At 50.9% G+C, this 19230-nt stretch overlaps 1 protein-coding gene across 1 annotated transcript in view; it reads left to right on the top strand.

The window, feature by feature from the left end:
• LOC122923991 (disintegrin and metalloproteinase domain-containing protein 12-like) overlaps nt 1–19230 on the top strand; it is a gene marked incomplete at its 3' end in the record, with an annotated part of 52286 nt that overhangs the window by 16810 nt on the left and 16246 nt on the right. The window contains exons 3-7 of the mRNA XM_044274918.1: nt 1299–1372; nt 1993–2071; nt 5378–5454; nt 10743–10935; nt 11006–11059. Coding sequence (XP_044130853.1) covers nt 1299–1372; nt 1993–2071; nt 5378–5454; nt 10743–10935; nt 11006–11059 — 477 coding nt within the window. The remainder of the gene's footprint in view (nt 1–1298; nt 1373–1992; nt 2072–5377; nt 5455–10742; nt 10936–11005; nt 11060–19230) is intronic.

The raw sequence follows: 19230 nt of genomic DNA, 5'->3' as shown, positions 1-19230 counted from the left end.
TCTGCAGGCTTCTCACTCGCGCTCTGCGGCCTTCTCACCCGCCCTCTGCGGCCTTCTCACCCGCCCTCTGCGGCCTTCTCACCCGCCCTCTGCGGCCTTCTCACCCGCCCTCTGCGGCCTTCTCACCCGCGCTCTGCAGGCTTCCCCCCTCCCTCTGCAGGCTTCTCACCTGCGCTCTGCAGGCTTCCCCCCTCCCTCTGCAGACTTCTCACCCGCGCTCTGCAGGCTTCTTACTCGTGCTCTGCGGCCTTCTCACCCGCCCTCTGCGGCCTTCTCACCCGCCCTCTGCGGCATTCTCACCCGCGCTCTGCTGGCTTCTCACCCGCCCTCTGCAGGCTTCTCACCCGCCCTCTGCAGGCTTCTCATCCGCCCTCTGCAGGCTTCTCACCCGCCCTCTGCAGGCTTCTCACCCGCCCTCTGCAGGCTTCTCACCCGCCCTCTGCAGGCTTCTCACCCGCGCTCTGCAGGCTTCTCACCCGCCCTCTGCAGGCTTCTCACCCGCCCTCTGCAGGCTTCTCACCCGTGCTCTGCAGGCTTCTCGTCCGCCCTCTGCAGGCTTCTCGTCCGCCCTCTGCAGGCTTCTCGTCCGCCCTCTGCAGGCTTCTCGCCCGCCCTCTGCAGGCTTCTCGCCCGCGCTCTGCGGCCTTCTCACCCGCCCTCTGCAGGCTTCTCACCCGCGCTCTGCTCCCTATACTGTGGAGGAGATCACTGCATGTATATGTCTCCTCCACTGACGAGCAGACGATTGTCAGGAGGGACCACTTCTATATGAGGATGAGGCGACATTAGTGATCACTGCTCCCTATACTGTGGAGGAGATCACTGCATGTATATGTCTCCTCCACTGACGAGCAGACGATTGTCAGGAGGGACCACTTCTATATGAGGATGAGGCGACATTAGTGATCACTGCTCCTTATACTGTGGAGGAGATCGCTGCATGTAAATGTCTCCTCCACTGACGAGCAGACGATTGTCAGGAGGGACCACTTCTATATGAGGATGAGCGGTGACATTAGTGATCACTGCTCCCTATACTGTGGAGGAGATCACTGCTCCTTATACTGTGGAGGAGATCGCTGCATGTAAATGTCTCCTCCACTGACGAGCAGACGATTGTCAGGAGGGACCACTTCTATATGAGGATGAGTGGTGACATTAGTGATCACTGCTCCTTATACTGTGGAGGAGATCGCTGCATGTAAATGTCTCCTCCACTGACGAGCAGACGATTGATGGGAAGGAACGCGTCCCCGACCATCGCTGGTGGATAACCCCTGATCTGCTCTTCTCCTCAGACTCTTCCTGACCGCCTGCAGCTGAGCCTGGAGCTGGGCACACGGAGCGTCCACATGGATCTGCACCGGAGCCGGTGAGTGCTCACCAGACCTGCAGGAGCACATGGGCACTACAGGAAGGGAGTTTTCGGCACACAATGATGGGGGTTAGTGTAGAAATGTTTTATTTACACTATGTCCGGAAAGCGTTTCCTCTCGTTCTTTGAGGAGATGGGGGGAAGGGGCAGGCTAGGAAGGTGTCAGGGCTGGGGGGAGGCTAGGAAGGTGTCAGGGCTGGGGGGAGGCTAGGAAGGTGTCAGGGCTGGGGGTAGGCTAGGAAGGTGTCAGGGCTGGGGGCAGGCTAGGAAGGTGTCGGGGAGCGGGGCCTCAGGAAATAGATGTGCTTAGCCCATAGGAAGAGGAATGCAGATGGCGGCCGGATAATGGGCATCACCCTGCCTGTGGCCACAGCGCCCCCTGACTGTGAGCAGCTCAGTCCTGTTCACACATGCTGAGGAGGCATCTCAGGATTATGCTTGCTGTCAGTGAATTTAGTCAGGGGATCAGTCAGTAAGCAGAGGTCCTGAAAATGGAAAACAATTAGAAAGTGTCAGAATTTTTCTCTTGGCTCTGCTACATCTGCGGAGGACACATGTATAGAGCCAGTTTGTGTTGTAGTCGTACAGTTTAACTCTTTCCTCACTTTTTCTTCCAGACAGTTACTGCCGGACTTTCACACTGTCAGCTATTACCATCCCGATGGTCGCCGTGTCACAGAACAGAGGCCTCATCAGGTAAGGAGACCCTCGTATTTCCCTCTGTGGGTGGCTGGAAGCCTCAGCAGGTCAGGAGACCCTCATATGTTGTTCTGTGGGTGCGCGGAGACCTCATCAGGTAAGAGGACCCTCGTATGTCCCTCTGTGGGTGCGCGGAGATCTCATCAGGTAAGGGGACCCTCGTATGTCCCTCTGTGGGTGCGGGGAGCTCTCATCAGGTAAGGGGACCCTTGTATGTCCCTCTGTGGGTGCGCAGAGATCTCATCAGGTCAGGAGACCCTCATATGTCCCTCTGTGGGTGCGCAGAGATCTCATCAGGTCAGGAGACCCTCGTATGTCCCTCTGTGGGTGCGGGGAGATCTCATCAGGTAAGGGGACCCTCGTATGTTCCTCTGTGGGTGCGCGGAGATCTCATCAGGTCAGGAGACCCTCATATGTCCCTCTGTGGGTGCGCAGAGATCTCATCAGGTCAGGAGACCCTCATATGTCCCTCTGTGGGTGCGCAGAGACCTCATCAGGTCAGGAGACCCTCATATGTTGTTCTGTGGGTGCGCAGAGACCTCATCAGGTAAAGGGACCCTCATATGTCCCTCTGTTGGTGCGCAGAGATCTCATCAGGTAAGGGGACCCTCGTATGTCCCTCTGTGGGTGCGGGGAGCTCTCATCAGGTAAGGGGACCCTTGTATGTCCCTCTGTGGGTGCGCAGAGATCTCATCAGGTCAGGAGACCCTCATATGTCCCTCTGTGGGTGCGCAGAGATCTCATCAGGTCAGGAGACCCTCGTATGTCCCTCTGTGGGTGCGCAGAGATCTCATCAGGTCTGTGGGTGCGCAGAGATCTCATCAGGTAAGGGGACCCTTGTATGTCCCTCTGTGGGTGCGCAGAGATCTCATCAGGTCTGTGGGTGCGCAGAGATCTCATCAGGTCAGGAGACCCTCGTATGTCCCTCTGTGGGTGCGCGGAGATCTCATCAGGTAAGGGGACCCTCGTATGTTCCTCTGTGGGTGCGCGGAGATCTCATCAGGTCAGGAGACCCTCATATGTCCCTCTGTGGGTGCGCAGAGATCTCATCAGGTAAGGGGACCCTCGTATGTCCCTCTGTGGGTGCGGGGAGACCGCATCATGTAAGGGGACCCTCATATGTCCCTCTGTGGGTGCGCAGAGATCTCATCAGGTAAAGGGACCCTCATATGTCCCTCTGTGGGTGCATGGAGGCCTCAGCAGGTCAGGAGACCCTCATATGTCCCACTGTGGGTACGCAGAGATCTCATCAGGTAAGAGGACCCTCATATGTCCCTCTGTGGGTGCGCGGAGATCTCATCAGGTAAGGGGACCCTCGTATGTCCCTCTGTGGGTGCGCAGAGATCTCATCAGGTAAGAGGACCCTCATATGTCCCTCTGTGGGTGCATGGAGACCTCATCAGGTAAGGGGACCCTTGTATGTCCCTCTGTGGGTGCGCAGAGATCTCATCAGGTAAGAGGACCCTCGTATGTCCCTCTGTGGGTGCAGGAAGGCCTCATCAGGTAAGGGGACCCTCGTATGTTCCTCTGTGGGTGCGCAGAGATCTCATCAGGTAAGGGACCCTCATATGTCCCTCTGTGGGTGCAGGGAGGCCTCATCAGGTAAGGGGACCCTCGTATGTTCCTCTGTGGGTGCGCGGAGATCTCATCAGGTAAGGGACCCTCATATGTCCCTCTGTGGGTGCAGGGAGGCCTCATCAGGTAAGGGGACCCTCGTATGTCCCTCTGTGGGTGCATGGAGGCCTCATCAGGTAAGGGGACCCTGGTATGTCCCTCTGTGGGTTCATGGAGGCCTCATCAGGTAAGGGGACCCTTGTATGTCCCTCTGTGGGTGCGCAGAGATCTCATCAGGTAAGGGGACCCTCGTATGTCCCTCTGTGGGTGCGCGGAGATCTCAGCAGGTAAAGGGACCCTCATATGTCCCTCTGTGGGTGCGCGGAGATCTCAGCAGGTCAGGAGACCCTCGTATGTCCCTCTGTGGGTGCGCGGAGATCTCATCAGGTAAGAGGACCCTCGTATGTCCCTCTGTGGGTGCGCGGAGATCTCATCAGGTAAGAGGACCCTCGTATGTCCCTCTGTGGGTGCGCGGAGACCGCATCATGTAAGGGGACCCTCGTATGTCCCTCTGTGGGTGCATGGAGGCCTCATCAGGTAAGAGGACCCTCGTATGTCCCTCTGTGGGTGCGCGAAGTTCTCATCAGGTAAGGGGACCCCCGTATGTCCCTTTGTGGGTGCGCGGAGATCTCATCAGGTAAGGGGACCCTTGTATGTTCCTCTGTGGGTGCGTGGAGATCTCATCAGGTAAGAGGACCCTCGTATGTCCCTCTGTGGGTGCATAGAGACCTCATCAGGTAAGGGGACCCTTGTATGTCCCTCTGTGGGTGCGCGGAGACCTCATCAGGTAAGAGGACCCTCGTATGTCCCTCTGTGGGTGCATGGAGGCCTCATCAGGTAAGAGGACCCTCGTATGTCCCTCTGTGGGTGCGCAGAGATCTCATCAGGTAAGAGGACCCTCGTATGTCCCTCTGTGGGTGCATGGAGACCTCATCAGGTAAGAGGACCCTTGTATGTCCCTCTGTGGGTGCGCAGAGATGTCATCAGGTAAGAGGACCCTTGTATGTCCCTCTGTGGGTGCGCGGAGATCTCATCAGGTAAGAGGACCCTTGTATGTCCCTCTGTGGGTGCGCGGAGACCTCATCAGGTAAGAGGACCCTCGTATGTCCCTCTGTGGGTGCATGGAGGCCTCATCAGGTAAGAGGACCCTCGTATGTCCCTCTGTGGGTGCATGGAGACCTCATCAGGTAAGAGGACCCTTGTATGTCCCTCTGTGGGTGCGCAGAGATGTCATCAGGTAAGAGGACCCTCGTATGTCCCTCTGTTGGTGCGCGGAGACCTCATCAGGTAAGGGGACCCTTGTATGTCCCTCTGTGGGTGCGCGGAGATCTAATCAGGTAAGAGGACCCTCGTATGTCCCTCTGTGGGTGCGCAAAGTTCTCATCAGGTAAGAGGACCCTCGTATGTCCCTCTGTGGGTGCGCGGAGACCGCATCATGTAAGGGACCCTCATATGTCCCTCTGTGGGTGCATGGAGGCCTCATCAGGTAAGGGGACCCTCATATATCGCCCATGGTTGCGAGGATCTAGGCATCCATTGGGGTGCAGGGGGTCCTTCCCACGTGCACCACAATCTAGGAGGTGATATGGCCACCCAATCTAGGGCTGCACTTTCTTTCCCAGCATTGTGATTGGTTGCTGTGCTTTGGATGGGCGGACGGCGCCTTCACTCTGATTTCTGTCTCTCCAGGTGAACTGTTACTACCACGGGACTCTGGTGGGACGCGATGGCCCCTGGAGCGACCTCAGCCTGTGCTCCGGCCTCAGGTATTTCACCATCTGCCCTGTCTGAGACACTTGTGTGCTGGCAGTGGGAGTATCGGGGGTCTTCAGGAGACGTCTGCTCTCCCCCTGTATATACAGGCTGATGTGAGAGTCAGTGCCCCCCATATAATACAGTCCTCATATGTCCTGGCTTGGTGATGTGGGGGTCTTCAGTAGACGTCTGCTCTCCCCCTGTATATACAGGCTGATGTGTGAGAGTCAGTGCCCCCCATATAATACAGTCCTCGTATGTCCTGGCTTGGTGATGTGGGGGTCTTCAGGAGACGTCTGCTCTCCCCCTGTATATACAGGCTGATGTGTGAGAGTCAGTGCCCCCATATAATACAGTCCTCGTATGTCCTGGCTTGGTGATGTGGGGGTCTTCAGGAGACGTCTGCTCTCCCCCTGTATATACAGGCTGATGTGTGAGAGTCAGTGCCCCCCATATAATACAGTCCTCGTATGTCCTGGCTTGGTGATGTGGGGGTCTTCAGGAGACGTCTGCTCTCCCCTGTATATACAGGCTGATGTGTGAGAGTCAGTGCCCCCATATAATACAGTCCTCGTATGTCCTGGCTTGGTGATGTGGGGGTCTTCAGGAGACGTCTGCTCTCCCCCTGTATATACTGGCTGATGTGTGAGAGTCAGTGCCCCCATATAATACAGTCCTCGTATCTCCTGGCTTGGTGATGTGGGGGTCTTCAGGAGACGTCTGCTCTCCCCCTGTATATACAGGCTGATGTGTGAGAGTCAGTGCCCCCATATAATACAGTCCTCGTATGTCCTGGCTTGGTGATGTGGGGGTCTTCAGGAGACGTCTGCTCTCCCCCTGTATATACAGGCTGATGTGTGAGAGTCAGTGCCCCCATATAATACAGTCCTCGTATGTCCTGGCTTGGTGATGTGGGGGTCTTCAGGAGACGTCTGCTCTCCCCCTGTATATACAGGCTGATGTGTGAGAGTCAGTGCCCCCCAATATAATACAGTCCTCGTATGTCCTGGCTTGGTGATGTGGGGGTCTTCAGGAGACGTCTGCTCTCCCCCTGTATATACAGGATGATGTGTGAGAGTCAGTGCCCCCATATAATACAGTCCTCGTATCTCCTGGCTTGGTGATGTGGGGGTCTTCAGGAGACGTCTGCTCTCCCCCTGTATATACAGGATGATGTAAGAGTCAGTGCCCCCAATATAATACAGTCCTCGTATGTCCTGGCTTGGTGATGTGGGGGTCTTCAGGAGACGTCTGCTCTCCTCCTGTATATACAGGCTGATGTGTGAGAGTCAGTGCCCCATATAATACAGTCCTCGTATGTCCTGGCTTGGTGATGTGGGGGTCTTCAGGAGACGTCTGCTCTCCCCCTGTATATACAGGCTGATGTGTGAGAGTCAGTGCCCCCCATATAATACAGTCCTCGTATGTCCTGGCTTGGTGATGTGGGGGTCTTCAGGAGACGTCTGCTCTCCCCCTGTATATACTGGCTGATGTGTGAGAGTCAGTGCCCCCATATAATACAGTCCTCGTATGTCCTGGCTTGGTGATGTGGGGGTCTTCAGGAGACGTCTGCTCTCCCCCTGTATATACAGGCTGATGTGTGAGAGTCAGTGCCCCCAATATAATACAGTCCTCGTATGTCCTGGCTTGGTGATGTGGGGGTCTTCAGGAGACGTCTGCTCTCCTCCTGTATATACAGGCTGATGTGTGAGAGTCAGTGCCCCCATATAATACAGTCCTCGTATGTCCTGGCTTGGTGATGTGGGGGTCTTCAGGAGACGTCTGCTCTCCCCCTGTATATACTGGCTGATGTGTGAGAGTCAGTGCCCCCCATATAATACAGTCCTCGTATGTCCTGGCTTGGTGATGTGGGGGTCTTCAGGAGACGTCTGCTCTCCTCCTGTATATACAGGCTGATGTGTGAGAGTCAGTGCCCCCCATATAATACAGTCCTCGTATGTCCTGGCTTGGTGATGTGGGGGTCTTCAGGAGACGTCTGCTCTCCCCCTGTATATACAGGCTGATGTGTGAGAGTCAGTGCCCCCCATATAATACAGTCCTCGTATGTCCTGGCTTGGTGATGTGGGGGTCTTCAGGAGACGTCTGCTCTCCCCCTGTATATACAGGATGATGTGTGAGAGTCAGTGCCCCCATATAATACAGACCTCGTATGTCCTAGCTTGGTGATGTGGGGGTCTTCAGGAGACGTCTGCTCTCCCCCTGTATATACAGGCTGATGTGTGAGAGTCAGTGCCCCCCATATAATACAGTCCTCGTATCTCCTGGCTTGGTGATGTGGGGGTCTTCAGGAGACGTCTGCTCTCCCCCTGTATATACAGGATGATGTGTGAGAGTCAGTGCCCCCCATATAATACAGACCTCGTATGTCCTGGCTTGGTGATGTGGGGGTCTTCAGGAGACGTCTGCTCTCCCCCTGTATATACAGGCTGATGTGTGAGAGTCAGTGCCCCCATATAATACAGTCCTCGTATGTCCTGGCTTGGTGATGTGGGGGTCTTCAGGAGACGTCTGCTCTCCCCCTGTATATACAGGCTGATGTGTGAGAGTCAGTGCCCCCCATATAATACAGTCCTCGTATGTCCTGGCTTGGTGATGTGGGGGTCTTCAGGAGACGTCTGCTCTCCCCCTGTATATACAGGCTGATGTGTGAGAGTCAGTGCCCCCCATATAATACAGTCCTCGTATGTCCTGGCTTGGTGATGTGGGGGTCTTCAGGAGACGTCTGCTCTCCCCCTGTATATACAGGCTGATGTGTGAGAGTCAGTGCCCCCCATATAATACAGTCCTCGTATGTCCTGGCTTGGTGATGTGGGGGTCTTCAGGAGACGTCTGCTCTCCCCCTGTATATACAGGCTGATGTGTGAGAGTCAGTGCCCCCATATAATACAGTCCTCGTATGTCCTGGCTTGGTGATGTGGGGGTCTTCAGGAGACGTCTGCTCTCCCCCTGTATATACAGGCTGATGTGTGAGAGTCAGTGCCCCCATATAATACAGACCTCGTATGTCCTGGCTTGGTGATGTGGGGGTCTTCAGGAAACGTCTGCTCTCCTCCTGTATATACAGGATGATATGTGAGAGTCAGTGCCCCCATATAATACAGACCTCGTATGTCCTGGCTTGGTGATGTGGGGGTCTTCAGGAGACGTCTGCTCTCCCCTGTATATACAGGATGATGTGTGAGAGTCAGTGCCCCCCATATAATACAGTCATCGTATGTCCTGGCTTGGTGATGTGGGGGTCTTCAGGAGACGTCTGCTCTCCCCCTGTATATACAGGCTGATGTGTGAGAGTCAGTGCCCCCATATAATACAGACCTCGTATGTCCTGGCTTGGTGATGTGGGGGTCTTCAGGAGACGTCTGCTCTCCCCCTGTATATACAGGCTGATGTGTGAGAGTCAGTGCCCCCCATATAATACAGTCCTCGTATGTCCTGGCTTGGTGATGTGGGGGTCTTCAGGAGACGTCTGCTCTCCCCCTGTATATACTGGCTGATGTGTGAGAGTCAGTGCCCCCCATATAATACAGTCCTCGTATCTCCTGGCTTGGTGATGTGGGGGTCTTCAGGAGACGTCTGCTCTCCCCCTGTATATACAGGATGATGTGTGAGAGTCAGTGCCCCCCATATAATACAGTCCTCGTATGTCCTGGCTTGGTGATGTGGGGGTCTTCAGGAGACGTCTGCTCTCCTCCTGTATATACAGGCTGATGTGTGAGAGTCAGTGCCCCCATATAATACAGACCTCGTATGTCCTGGCTTGGTGATGTGGGGGTCTTCAGGAGACGTCTGCTCTCCCCCTGTATATACAGGCTGATGTGTGAGAGTCAGTGCCCCCATATAATACAGTCCTCGTATCTCCTGGCTTGGTGATGTGGGGGTCTTCAGGAGACGTCTGCTCTCCTCCTGTATATACAGGCTGATGTGTGAGAGTCAGTGCCCCCATATAATACAGTCCTCGTATGTCCTGGCTTGGTGATGTGGGGGTCTTCAGGAGACGTCTGCTCTCCCCCTGTATATACAGGCTGATGTGTGAGAGTCAGTGCCCCCATATAATACAGACCTCGTATGTCCTGGCTTGGTGATGTGGGGGTCTTCAGGAGACGTCTGCTCTCCCCTGTATATACAGGCTGATGTGTGAGAGTCAGTGCCCCCATATAATACAGACCTCGTATGTCCTGGCTTGGTGATGTGGGGGTCTTCAGGAAACGTCTGCTCTCCTCCTGTATATACAGGATGATGTGTGAGAGTCAGTGCCCCCATATAATACAGTCCTCGTATCTCCTGGCTTGGTGATGTGGGGGTCTTCAGGAGACGTCTGCTCTCCCCCTGTATATACAGGCTGATGTGTGAGAGTCAGTGCCCCCATATAATACAGACCTCGTATGTCCTGGCTTGGTGATGTGGGGGTCTTCAGGAGACGTCTGCTCTCCCCTGTATATACAGGCTGATGTGTGAGAGTCAGTGCCCCCATATAATACAGACCTCGTATGTCCTGGCTTGGTGATGTGGGGGTCTTCAGGAGACGTCTGCTCTCCCCCTGTATATACAGGCTGATGTGAGAGTCAGTGCCCCCATATAATACAGTCCTCATATGTCCTGGCTTGGTGATGTGGGGGTCTTCAGGAGACGTCTGCTCTCCCCTGTATATACAGGATGATGTGAGAGTCAGTGCCCCCCATATAATACAGACCTCGTATGTCCTGGCTTGGTGATGTGGGGGTCTTCAGGAGACGTCTGCTCTCCTCCTGTATATACAGGATGATGTGTGAGAGTCAGTGCCCCCCATATAATACAGTCCTCGTATCTCCTGGCTTGGTGATGTGGGGGTCTTCAGGAGACGTCTGCTCTCCCCTGTATATACAGGCTGATGTGTGAGAGTCAGTGCCCCCCATATAATACAGTCCTCGTATCTCCTGGCTTGGTGATGTGGGGGTCTTCAGGAGACGTCTGCTCTCCCCCTGTATATACAGGCTGATGTGTGAGAGTCAGTGCCCCCCATATAATACAGTCCTCGTATCTCCTGGCTTGGTGATGTGGGGGTCTTCAGGAGACGTCTGCTCTCCCCCTGTATATACAGGATGATGTGTGAGAGTCAGTGCCCCCCATATAATACAGTCCTCGTATGTCCTGGCTTGGTGATGTGGGGGTCTTCAGGAATCGTCTGCTCCACCCACCATCCCCCGCCCTGTATGTACAGGCACACAGCCCCCCAGGTAATACAATCCTACTTGTCTAGGGGTCTGTGTACATCACGTGTAGCGCTGTCTCCTCTCTCCAGGGGGACTGTCATCCTGCCTGCGGAGCAGAGGTTCAGCATTGAGCCGGCCCCGGGGACCCACAAACACATAGTGCGCCCCATCATCGAGAAAAGGAACATCACGTGTGAGACGCACAAAGAAGATACAGCTGTGAACAAGAGACCCGGAAGAGTCCTGCTCAGCTTATCCGATGAGAGTGCACGTCCACACCGGGTGAGGGACAGACTACAGGGGTCCAGGGGAGCATGACCACATGAGGGTCTAATGATTTGTGTCCCCACAGGTGGAGAGTGAGATGAAGTACGTGGAACTGGTAATGGTGGCCGATAATAGTGAGGTGAGTGTGAACGGCCACATATCACCACTGTCTGTTCTTATACTGTGTAGTGGGGTGAGTGTGAACGGTCACATATCACCACTGTCTGTTCTTATACTGTGTAGTGAGGTGAGTGTGAACGGCCACATATCACCACTGTCTGTTCTTATACTGTGTAGTGAGGTGAGTGTGAGCGGTCACATATCACCACTGTCTGTTCTTATACTGTGTAGTGAGGTGAGTGTGAACGGTCACATATCACCACTGTCTGTTCTTATACTGTGTAGTGAGGTGAGTGTGAACGGTCACATATCACCACTGTCTGTTCTTATACTGTGTAGTGAGGTGAGTGTGAACGGCCACATATCACCACTGTCTGTTCTTATACTGTGTAGTGAGGTGAGTGTGAGCGGCCACATATCACCACTGTCTGTTCTTATACTGTGTAGTGAGGTGAGTGTGAACGGTCACATATCACCACTGTCTGTTCTTATACTGTGTAGTGAGGTGAGTGTGAGCGGCCACATATCACCACTGTCTGTTCTTATACTGTGTAGTGAGGTGAGTGTGAACGGTCACATATCACCACTGTCTGTTCTTATACTGTGTAGTGAGGTGAGTGTGAACGGCCACATATCAGCACTGTCTGTTCTTATACTGTGTAGTGAGGTGAGTGTGAGCGGTTACATATCACCACTGTCTGTTCTTATACTGTGTAGTGAGGTGAGTGTGAACGGTCACATATCACCACTGTCTGTTCTTATACTGTGTAGTGAGGTGAGTGTGAACGGTCACATATCACCACTGTCTGTTCTTATACTGTGTAGTGAGGTGAGTGTGAACGGCCACATATCATCAGTGTCTGTTCTTATACTGTGTAGTGAGGTGAGTGTGAACGGCCACATATCAGCACTGTCTGTTCTTATACTGTGTAGTGAGGTGAGTGTGAGCGGTCACATATCACCACTGTCTGTTCTTATACTGTGTAGTGAGGTGAGTGTGAACGGCCACATATCACCACTATCTGTTCTTATACTGTGTAGTGAGGTGAGTGTGAGCGGCCACATATCACCACTGTCTGTTCTTATACTGTGTAGTGAGGTGAGTGTGAGCGGCCCCATATCTCCACTGTCTGTTCTTATACTGTGTAGTGAGGTGAGTGTGAGCGGTCACATATCACCACTGTCTATTCTTATACTGTGTAGTGAGGTGAGTGTGAACGGTCACATATCACCACTGTCTGTTCTTATACTGTGTAGTGAGGTGAGTGTGAACGGTCACATATCATCAGTGTCCGTTCTTATACTGTGTAGTGAGGTGAGTGTGAGCGGTCACATATCACCACTGTCTATTCTTATACTGTGTAGTGAGGTGAGTGTGAACGGTCACATATCACCACTGTCTGTTCTTATACTGTGTAGTGGGGTGAGTGTGAACGGTCACATATCACCACTGTCTGTTCTTATACTGTGTAGTGAGGTGAGTGTGAGCGGTCACATATCACCACTGTCTGTTCTTATACTGTGTAGTGAGGTGAGTGTGAGCGGCCACATATCATCAGTGTCTGTTCTTATACTGTGTAGTGAGGTGAGTGTGAACGGTCACATATCACCACTGTCTGTTCTTATACTGTGTAGTGAGGTGAGTGTGAGCGGCCACATATCATCAGTGTCTGTTCTTATACTGTGTAGTGGGGTGACTGTGAACGGTCACATATCTCCACTGTCTGTTCTTATACTGTGTAGTGAGGTGAGTGTGAACGGTCACATATCATCAGTGTCTGTTCTTATACTGTGTAGTGAGGTGAGTGTGAACGGTCACATATCACCACTGTCTGTTCTTATACTGTGTAGTGAGGTGAGTGTGAGCGGCCACATATCATCAGTGTCTGTTCTTATACTGTGTAGTGGGGTGACTGTGAACGGTCACATATCTCCACTGTCTGTTCTTATACTGTGTAGTGAGGTGAGTGTGAGCCGTCACATATCACCACTGTCTGTTCTTATACTGTGTAGTGAGGTGAGTGTGAACGGTCACATATCACCACTATCTGTTCTTATACTGTGTAGTGAGGTGAGTGTGAACGGTCACATATCACCACTGTCTGTTCTTATACTGTGTAGTGAGGGTGAGTGTGAGCGGTCACATATCACCACTGTCTGTTCTTATACTGTGTAGTGAGGTGAGTGTGAACGGTCACATATCACCACTGTCTGTTCTTATACTGTGTAGTGAGGTGAGTGTGAGCGGCCACATATCAACAGTGTCTGTTCTTATACTGTGTAGTGAGGTGAGTGTGAGCGGTCACATATCACCACTGTCTGTTCTTATACTGTGTAGTGAGGTGAGTGTGAGCGGTCACATATCACCACTATCTGTTCTTATACTGTGTAGTGAGGTGAGTGTAAACAGTCACATATCACCACTGTCTGTTCTTATACTGTGTAGTGGGGTGAGTGTGAGTGGTCACATATCACCACTGTCTGTTCTTATACTGTGTAGTGAGGTGAGTGTGAACGGCCACATATCAGCACTGCCTGTTCTTATACTGTGTAGTGAGGTGAGTGTGAACGGCCACATATCAGCACTGCCTGTTCTTATACTGTGTAGTGAGGTGAGTGTGAGCGGCCACATATCAGCACTGCCTGTTCTTATACTGTGTAGTGAGGTGAGTGTGAACGGCCACATATCAGCACTGCCTGTTCTTATACTGTGTAGTGGGGTGAGTGTGAACGGTCACATATCTCCACTGTCTGTTCTTATACTGTGTAGTGAGGTGAGTGTGAGCGGCCACATATCATCAGTGTCTGTTCTTATACTGTGTAGTGAGGTGAGTGTGAGCGGCCACATATCATCAGTGTCTGTTCTTATACTGTGTAGTGAGGTGAGTGTGAACGGTCACATATCTCCACTGTCTGTTCTTATACTGTGTAGTGAGGTGAGTGTGAACGGTCACATATCACCACTATCTGTCTTATACTGTGTAGTGAGGTGAGTGTGAACGGTCACATATCACCACTGTCTGTTCTTATACTGTGTAGTGAGGTGAGTGTGAGCGGCCACATATCACCACTGTCTGTTCTTATACTGTGTAGTGAGGTGAGTGTGAGCGGTCACATATCAGCACTGTCTGTTCTTATACTGTGTAGTGAGGTGAGTGTGAGCGGTCACATATCATCACTGTCTGTTCTTATACTGTGTAGTGAGGTGAGTGTGAGCGGCCACATATCACCACTGTCTGTTCTTATACTGTGTAGTGAGGTGAGTGTGAATGGTCACATATCATCAGTGTCTGTTCTTATACTGTGTAGTGAGGTGAGTGTGAGTGGTCACATATCACCACTGTCTGTTCTTATACTGTGTAGTGAGGTGAGTGTGAACGGTCACATATCACCACTGTCTGTTCTTATACTGTGTAGTGAGGTGAGTGTGAACAGCCACATATCACCACTGTCTGTTCTTATACTGTGTAGTGAGGTGAGTGTGAACGGTCACATATCATCATTGTCTGTTCTTATACTGTGTAGTGAGGTGAGTGTGAGCGGCCACATATCATCAGTGTCTGTTCTTATACTGTGTAGTGAGGGGAGTGTGAACGGTCACATATCACCACTGTCTGTTCTTATACTGTGTAGTGAGGTGAGTGTGAACGGTCACATATCATCAGTGTCTGTTCTTATACTGTGTAGTGAGGGGAGTGTGAACGGTCACATATCATCAGTGTCTGTTCTTATACTGTGTAGTGAGGGGAGTGTGAACGGTCACATATCATCAGTGTCTGTTCTTATACTGTGTAGTGAGGTGAGTGTGAACGGTCACATATCATCAGTGTCCGTTCTTATACTGTGTAGTGAGGGGAGTGTGAACGGTCACATATCATCAGTGTCTGTTCTTATACTGTGTAGTGAGGTGAGTGTGAACGGCCACATATCACCACTGTCTGTTCTTATACTGTGTAGTGAGGTGAGTGTGAACGGCCACATATCACCACTGTCCGTTCTTATACTGTGTAGTGAGGTGAGTGTGAGCGGTCACATATCACCACTGTCTGTTCTTATACTGTGTAGTGAGGTGAGTGTGAGCGGTCACATATCATCAGTGTCTGTTCTTATACTGTGTAGTGAGGTGAGTGTGAACGGCCACATATCACCACTGTCTGTTCTTATACTGTGTAGTGAGGTGAGTGTGAGCGGTCACATATCATCAGTGTCTGTTCTTATACTGTGTAGTGAGGTGAGTGTGAACGGTCACATATCATCACTGTCTGTTCTTATACTGTGTAGTGGGGTGAGTGTGAGCGGCCACATATCACCACTGTCTGTTCTTATACTGTGTAGTGGGGTGAGTGTGAACGGTCACATATCACCACTGTCTGTTCTTATACTGTGTAGTGAGGGGAGTGTGAATGGTCACATATCACCACTGTCTGTTCTTATACTGTGTAGTGAGGTGAGTGTGAGCGGCCACATATCATCAGTGTCTGTTCTTATACTGTGTAGTGAGGTGAGTGTGAACGGTCACATATCACCACTGTCTGTTCTTATACTGTGTAGTGAGGTGAGTGTGAGCGGCCACATATCACCACTGTCTGTTCTTATACTGTGTAGTGAGGTGAGTGTGAACAGCCACATATCACCACTGTCTGTTCTTATACTGTGTAGTGAGGTGAGTGTGAATGGTCACATATCATCAGTGTCTGTTCTTATACTGTGTAGTGAGGTGAGTGTGAGCGGCCACATATCATCAGTGTCTGTTCTTATACTGTGTAGTGAGGGGAGTGTGAACGGTCACATATCATCAGTGTCTGTTCTTATACTGTGTAGTGAGGTGAGTGTGAGTGGTCACATATCACTACTGTCTGTTCTTATACTGTGTAGTGAGGTGAGTGTGAACGGTCACATATCACCACTGTCTGTTCTTATACTGTGTAGTGAGGTGAGTGTGAACGGCCACATATCAGCACTGCCTGTTCTTATACTGTGTAGTGGGGTGAGTGTGAACGGCCACATATCATCAGTGTCTGTTCTTATACTGTGTAGTGAGGTGAGTGTGAACGGTCACATATCACCACTGTCTGGTCTTATACTGTGTAGTGAGGTGAGTGTGAGCGGCCACATATCATCAGTGTCTGTTCTTATACTGTGTAGTGAGGTGAGTGTGAACGGTCACATATCACCACTGTCTGTTCTTATACTGTGTAGTGAGGTGAGTGTGAGCGGCCACATATCATCAGTGTCTGTTCTTATACTGTGTAGTGAGGTGAGTGTGAGCGGTTATATATCATCAGTGTCTGTTCTTATACTGTGTAGTGAGGGGAGTGTGAGCGGCCACATATCACCCACTGTCTGTTCTTATACTGTGTAGTGAGGTGAGTGTGAACGGCCACATATCACCACTGTCTGTTCTTATACTGTGTAGTGAGGTGAGTGTGAACGGTCACATATCACCAGCTATCTGTTCTTATACTGTGTAGTGAGGTGAGTGTGAACGGTCACATATCACCACTGTCTGTTCTTATACTGGTAGTGAGGTGAGTGTGACGGCCACATATCTCCACTGTCTTTCTTATACTGTGTAGTGAGGGTGAGTGTGAACGGTCACATATCACCACTGTCTGTTCTTATACTGTGTAGTGAGGTGAGTGTGAACGGCCACATATCATCAGTGTCTGTTCTTATACTGTGTAGTGAGGTGAGTGTGAACGGTCCAATATCACCACTATCTGTTCTTATACTGTGTAGTGAGGTGAGTGTGAACGGTCACATATCACCACTGTCTGTTCTTATACTGTGTAGTGAGGTGAGTGTGAACGGCCACATATCTCCACTGTCTGTTCTTATACTGTGTAGTGAGGTGAGTGTGAACGGCCACATATCACCACTGTCTATTCTTATACTGTGTAGTGAGGGGAGTGTGAACGGTCACATATCACCACTGTCTGTTCTTATACTGTGTAGTGAGGTGAGTGTGAGTGGTCACATATCACTACTGTCTGTTCTTATACTGTGTAGTGAGGTGAGTGTGAGCCGTCACATATCACCACTGTCTGTCTTATACTGTGTAGTGAGGTGAGTGTGAACGGTCACATCTCATCCAGTGTCTGTTCTTATACTGTGTAGTGAGGTGAGTGTGAACGGTCACATATCACCATTGTCTGTTCTTATACTGTGTAGTGAGGTGAGTGTGGAACGGTCACATATCATCAGTTGTCTGTTCTTATACTGTGTAGTGATGGTGAGTGTGAGCGGTCACATATCATCGTGTCTGTTCTTATACTGTGTGTGAGGTGAGTGTAAGCGGTCACATATCACCACTGTCTGTTCTATACTGTGTAGTTGAGGTGAGTGTGAACGGTCACATATCACCACTGTCTGTTCTTATACTGTGTAGTGAGGTGAGTGTGAACGGCCACATATCACCACTGTCTGTTCTTATACTGTGTAGTGAGGTGAGTGTGACGGTCACATATCATCAGTGTCTGTTCTTATACTGTGTAGTGAGGTGAGTGTGAACGGTCACATATCACCACTGTCTGTTCTTATACTGTGTAGTGAGGGTGAGTGTGAACGGCCACATATCATCAGTGTCTGTTCTTATACTGTGTAGTGAGGTGAGTGTGAACGGCCACATATCACCACTGTCTGTTCTTATACTGTGTAGTGAGGTGAGTGTGAACGGTTATATATCATCAGTGTCTGTTCTTATACTGTGTAGTGAGGGGAGTGTGAACGGCCACATATCACCACTGTCTGTTCTTATACTGTGTAGTGAGGTGAGTGTGAACGGTCACATATCATCAGTGTCTGTTCTTATACTGTGTAGTGAGGGGAGTGTGAACGGTCACATATCACCACTGTCTGTTCTTATACTGTGTAGTGAGGGGAGTGTGAGCGGCCAGATATCACCACTGTCTATTCTTATACTGTGTAGTGAGGTGAGTGTGAACGGTCACATATCACCACTGTCTGTTCTTATACTGTGTAGTGAGGTGAGTGTGAACGGTCACATATCATCAGTGTCTGTTCTTATACTGTGTAGTGAGGTGAGTGTGAACGGCCACATATCACCACTGGCTGTTCTTATACTGTGTAGTGTGGTGAGTGTGAACGGCCACATATCATCAGTGTCTGTTCTTATACTGTGTAGTGAGGTGAGTGTGAACGGCCACATATCATCAGTGTCTGTTCTTATACTGTGTAGTGAGGTGAGTGTGAACGGTCACATATCTCCACTGTCTGTTCTTATACTGTGTAGTGAGGTGAGTGTGAACGGTCACATATCACCACTGTCTGTTCTTATACTGTGTAGTGAGGTGAGTGTGAACGGTCACATATCTCCACTGTCTGTTCTTATACTGTGTAGTGAGGTGAGTGTGAACGGTCACATATCATCACTGTCTGTTCTTATACTGTGTAGTGAGGTGAGTGTGAGCGGTCACATATCACCACTGTCTGTTCTTATACTGTGTAGTGAGGTGAGTGTGAGCGGCCACATATCACCACTGCCTGTTCTTATACTGTGTAGTGAGGTGAGTGTGAGCGGCCACATATCATCAGTGTCTGTTCTTATACTGTGCAGTGAGGTGAGTGTGAGCGGTCACATATCACTACTGTCTGTTCTTATACTGTGTAGTGAGGTGAGTGTGAACGGCCACATATCACCACTGTCTGTTCTTATACTGTGTAGTGAGGTGAGTGTGAACGGTCACATATCACCACTGTCTGTTCTTATACTGTGTAGTGAGGTGAGTGTGAACGGTCCACATATCACCATTGTCTGTTCTTATACTGTGTAGTGAGGTGAGTGTGAGCGGTCACATATCTCCACTGTCTGTTCTTATACTGTGTAGTGAGGTGAGTGTGAACGGTCACATATCATCAGTGTCTGTTCTTATACTGTGTAGTGAGGGGAGTGTGAACGGTCACATATCATCAGTGTCTGTTCTTATACTGTGTAGTGAGGTGAGTGTGAACGGCCACATATCACCACTGTCTGTTCTTATACTGTGTAGTGAGGTGAGTGTGAGCGGCCACATATCATCACTGTCTGTTCTTATACTGTGTAGTGAGGTGAGTGTGAAGGGTTACATATCATCACTGTCTGTTCTTATACTGTGTAGTGAGGTGAGTGTGAACGGTCACATATCATCACTGTCTGTTCTTATACTGTGTAGTGAGGTGAGTGTGAACGGC

Source organism: Bufo gargarizans, unplaced genomic scaffold (assembly GCF_014858855.1).
Source record: "Bufo gargarizans isolate SCDJY-AF-19 unplaced genomic scaffold, ASM1485885v1 original_scaffold_2122_pilon, whole genome shotgun sequence".
Taxonomy (NCBI): Eukaryota; Metazoa; Chordata; class Amphibia; order Anura; family Bufonidae; genus Bufo; species Bufo gargarizans.
Note: the sequence above shows the minus strand (reverse complement) of the source record. Positions and strands in the feature narration are given on the sequence as shown.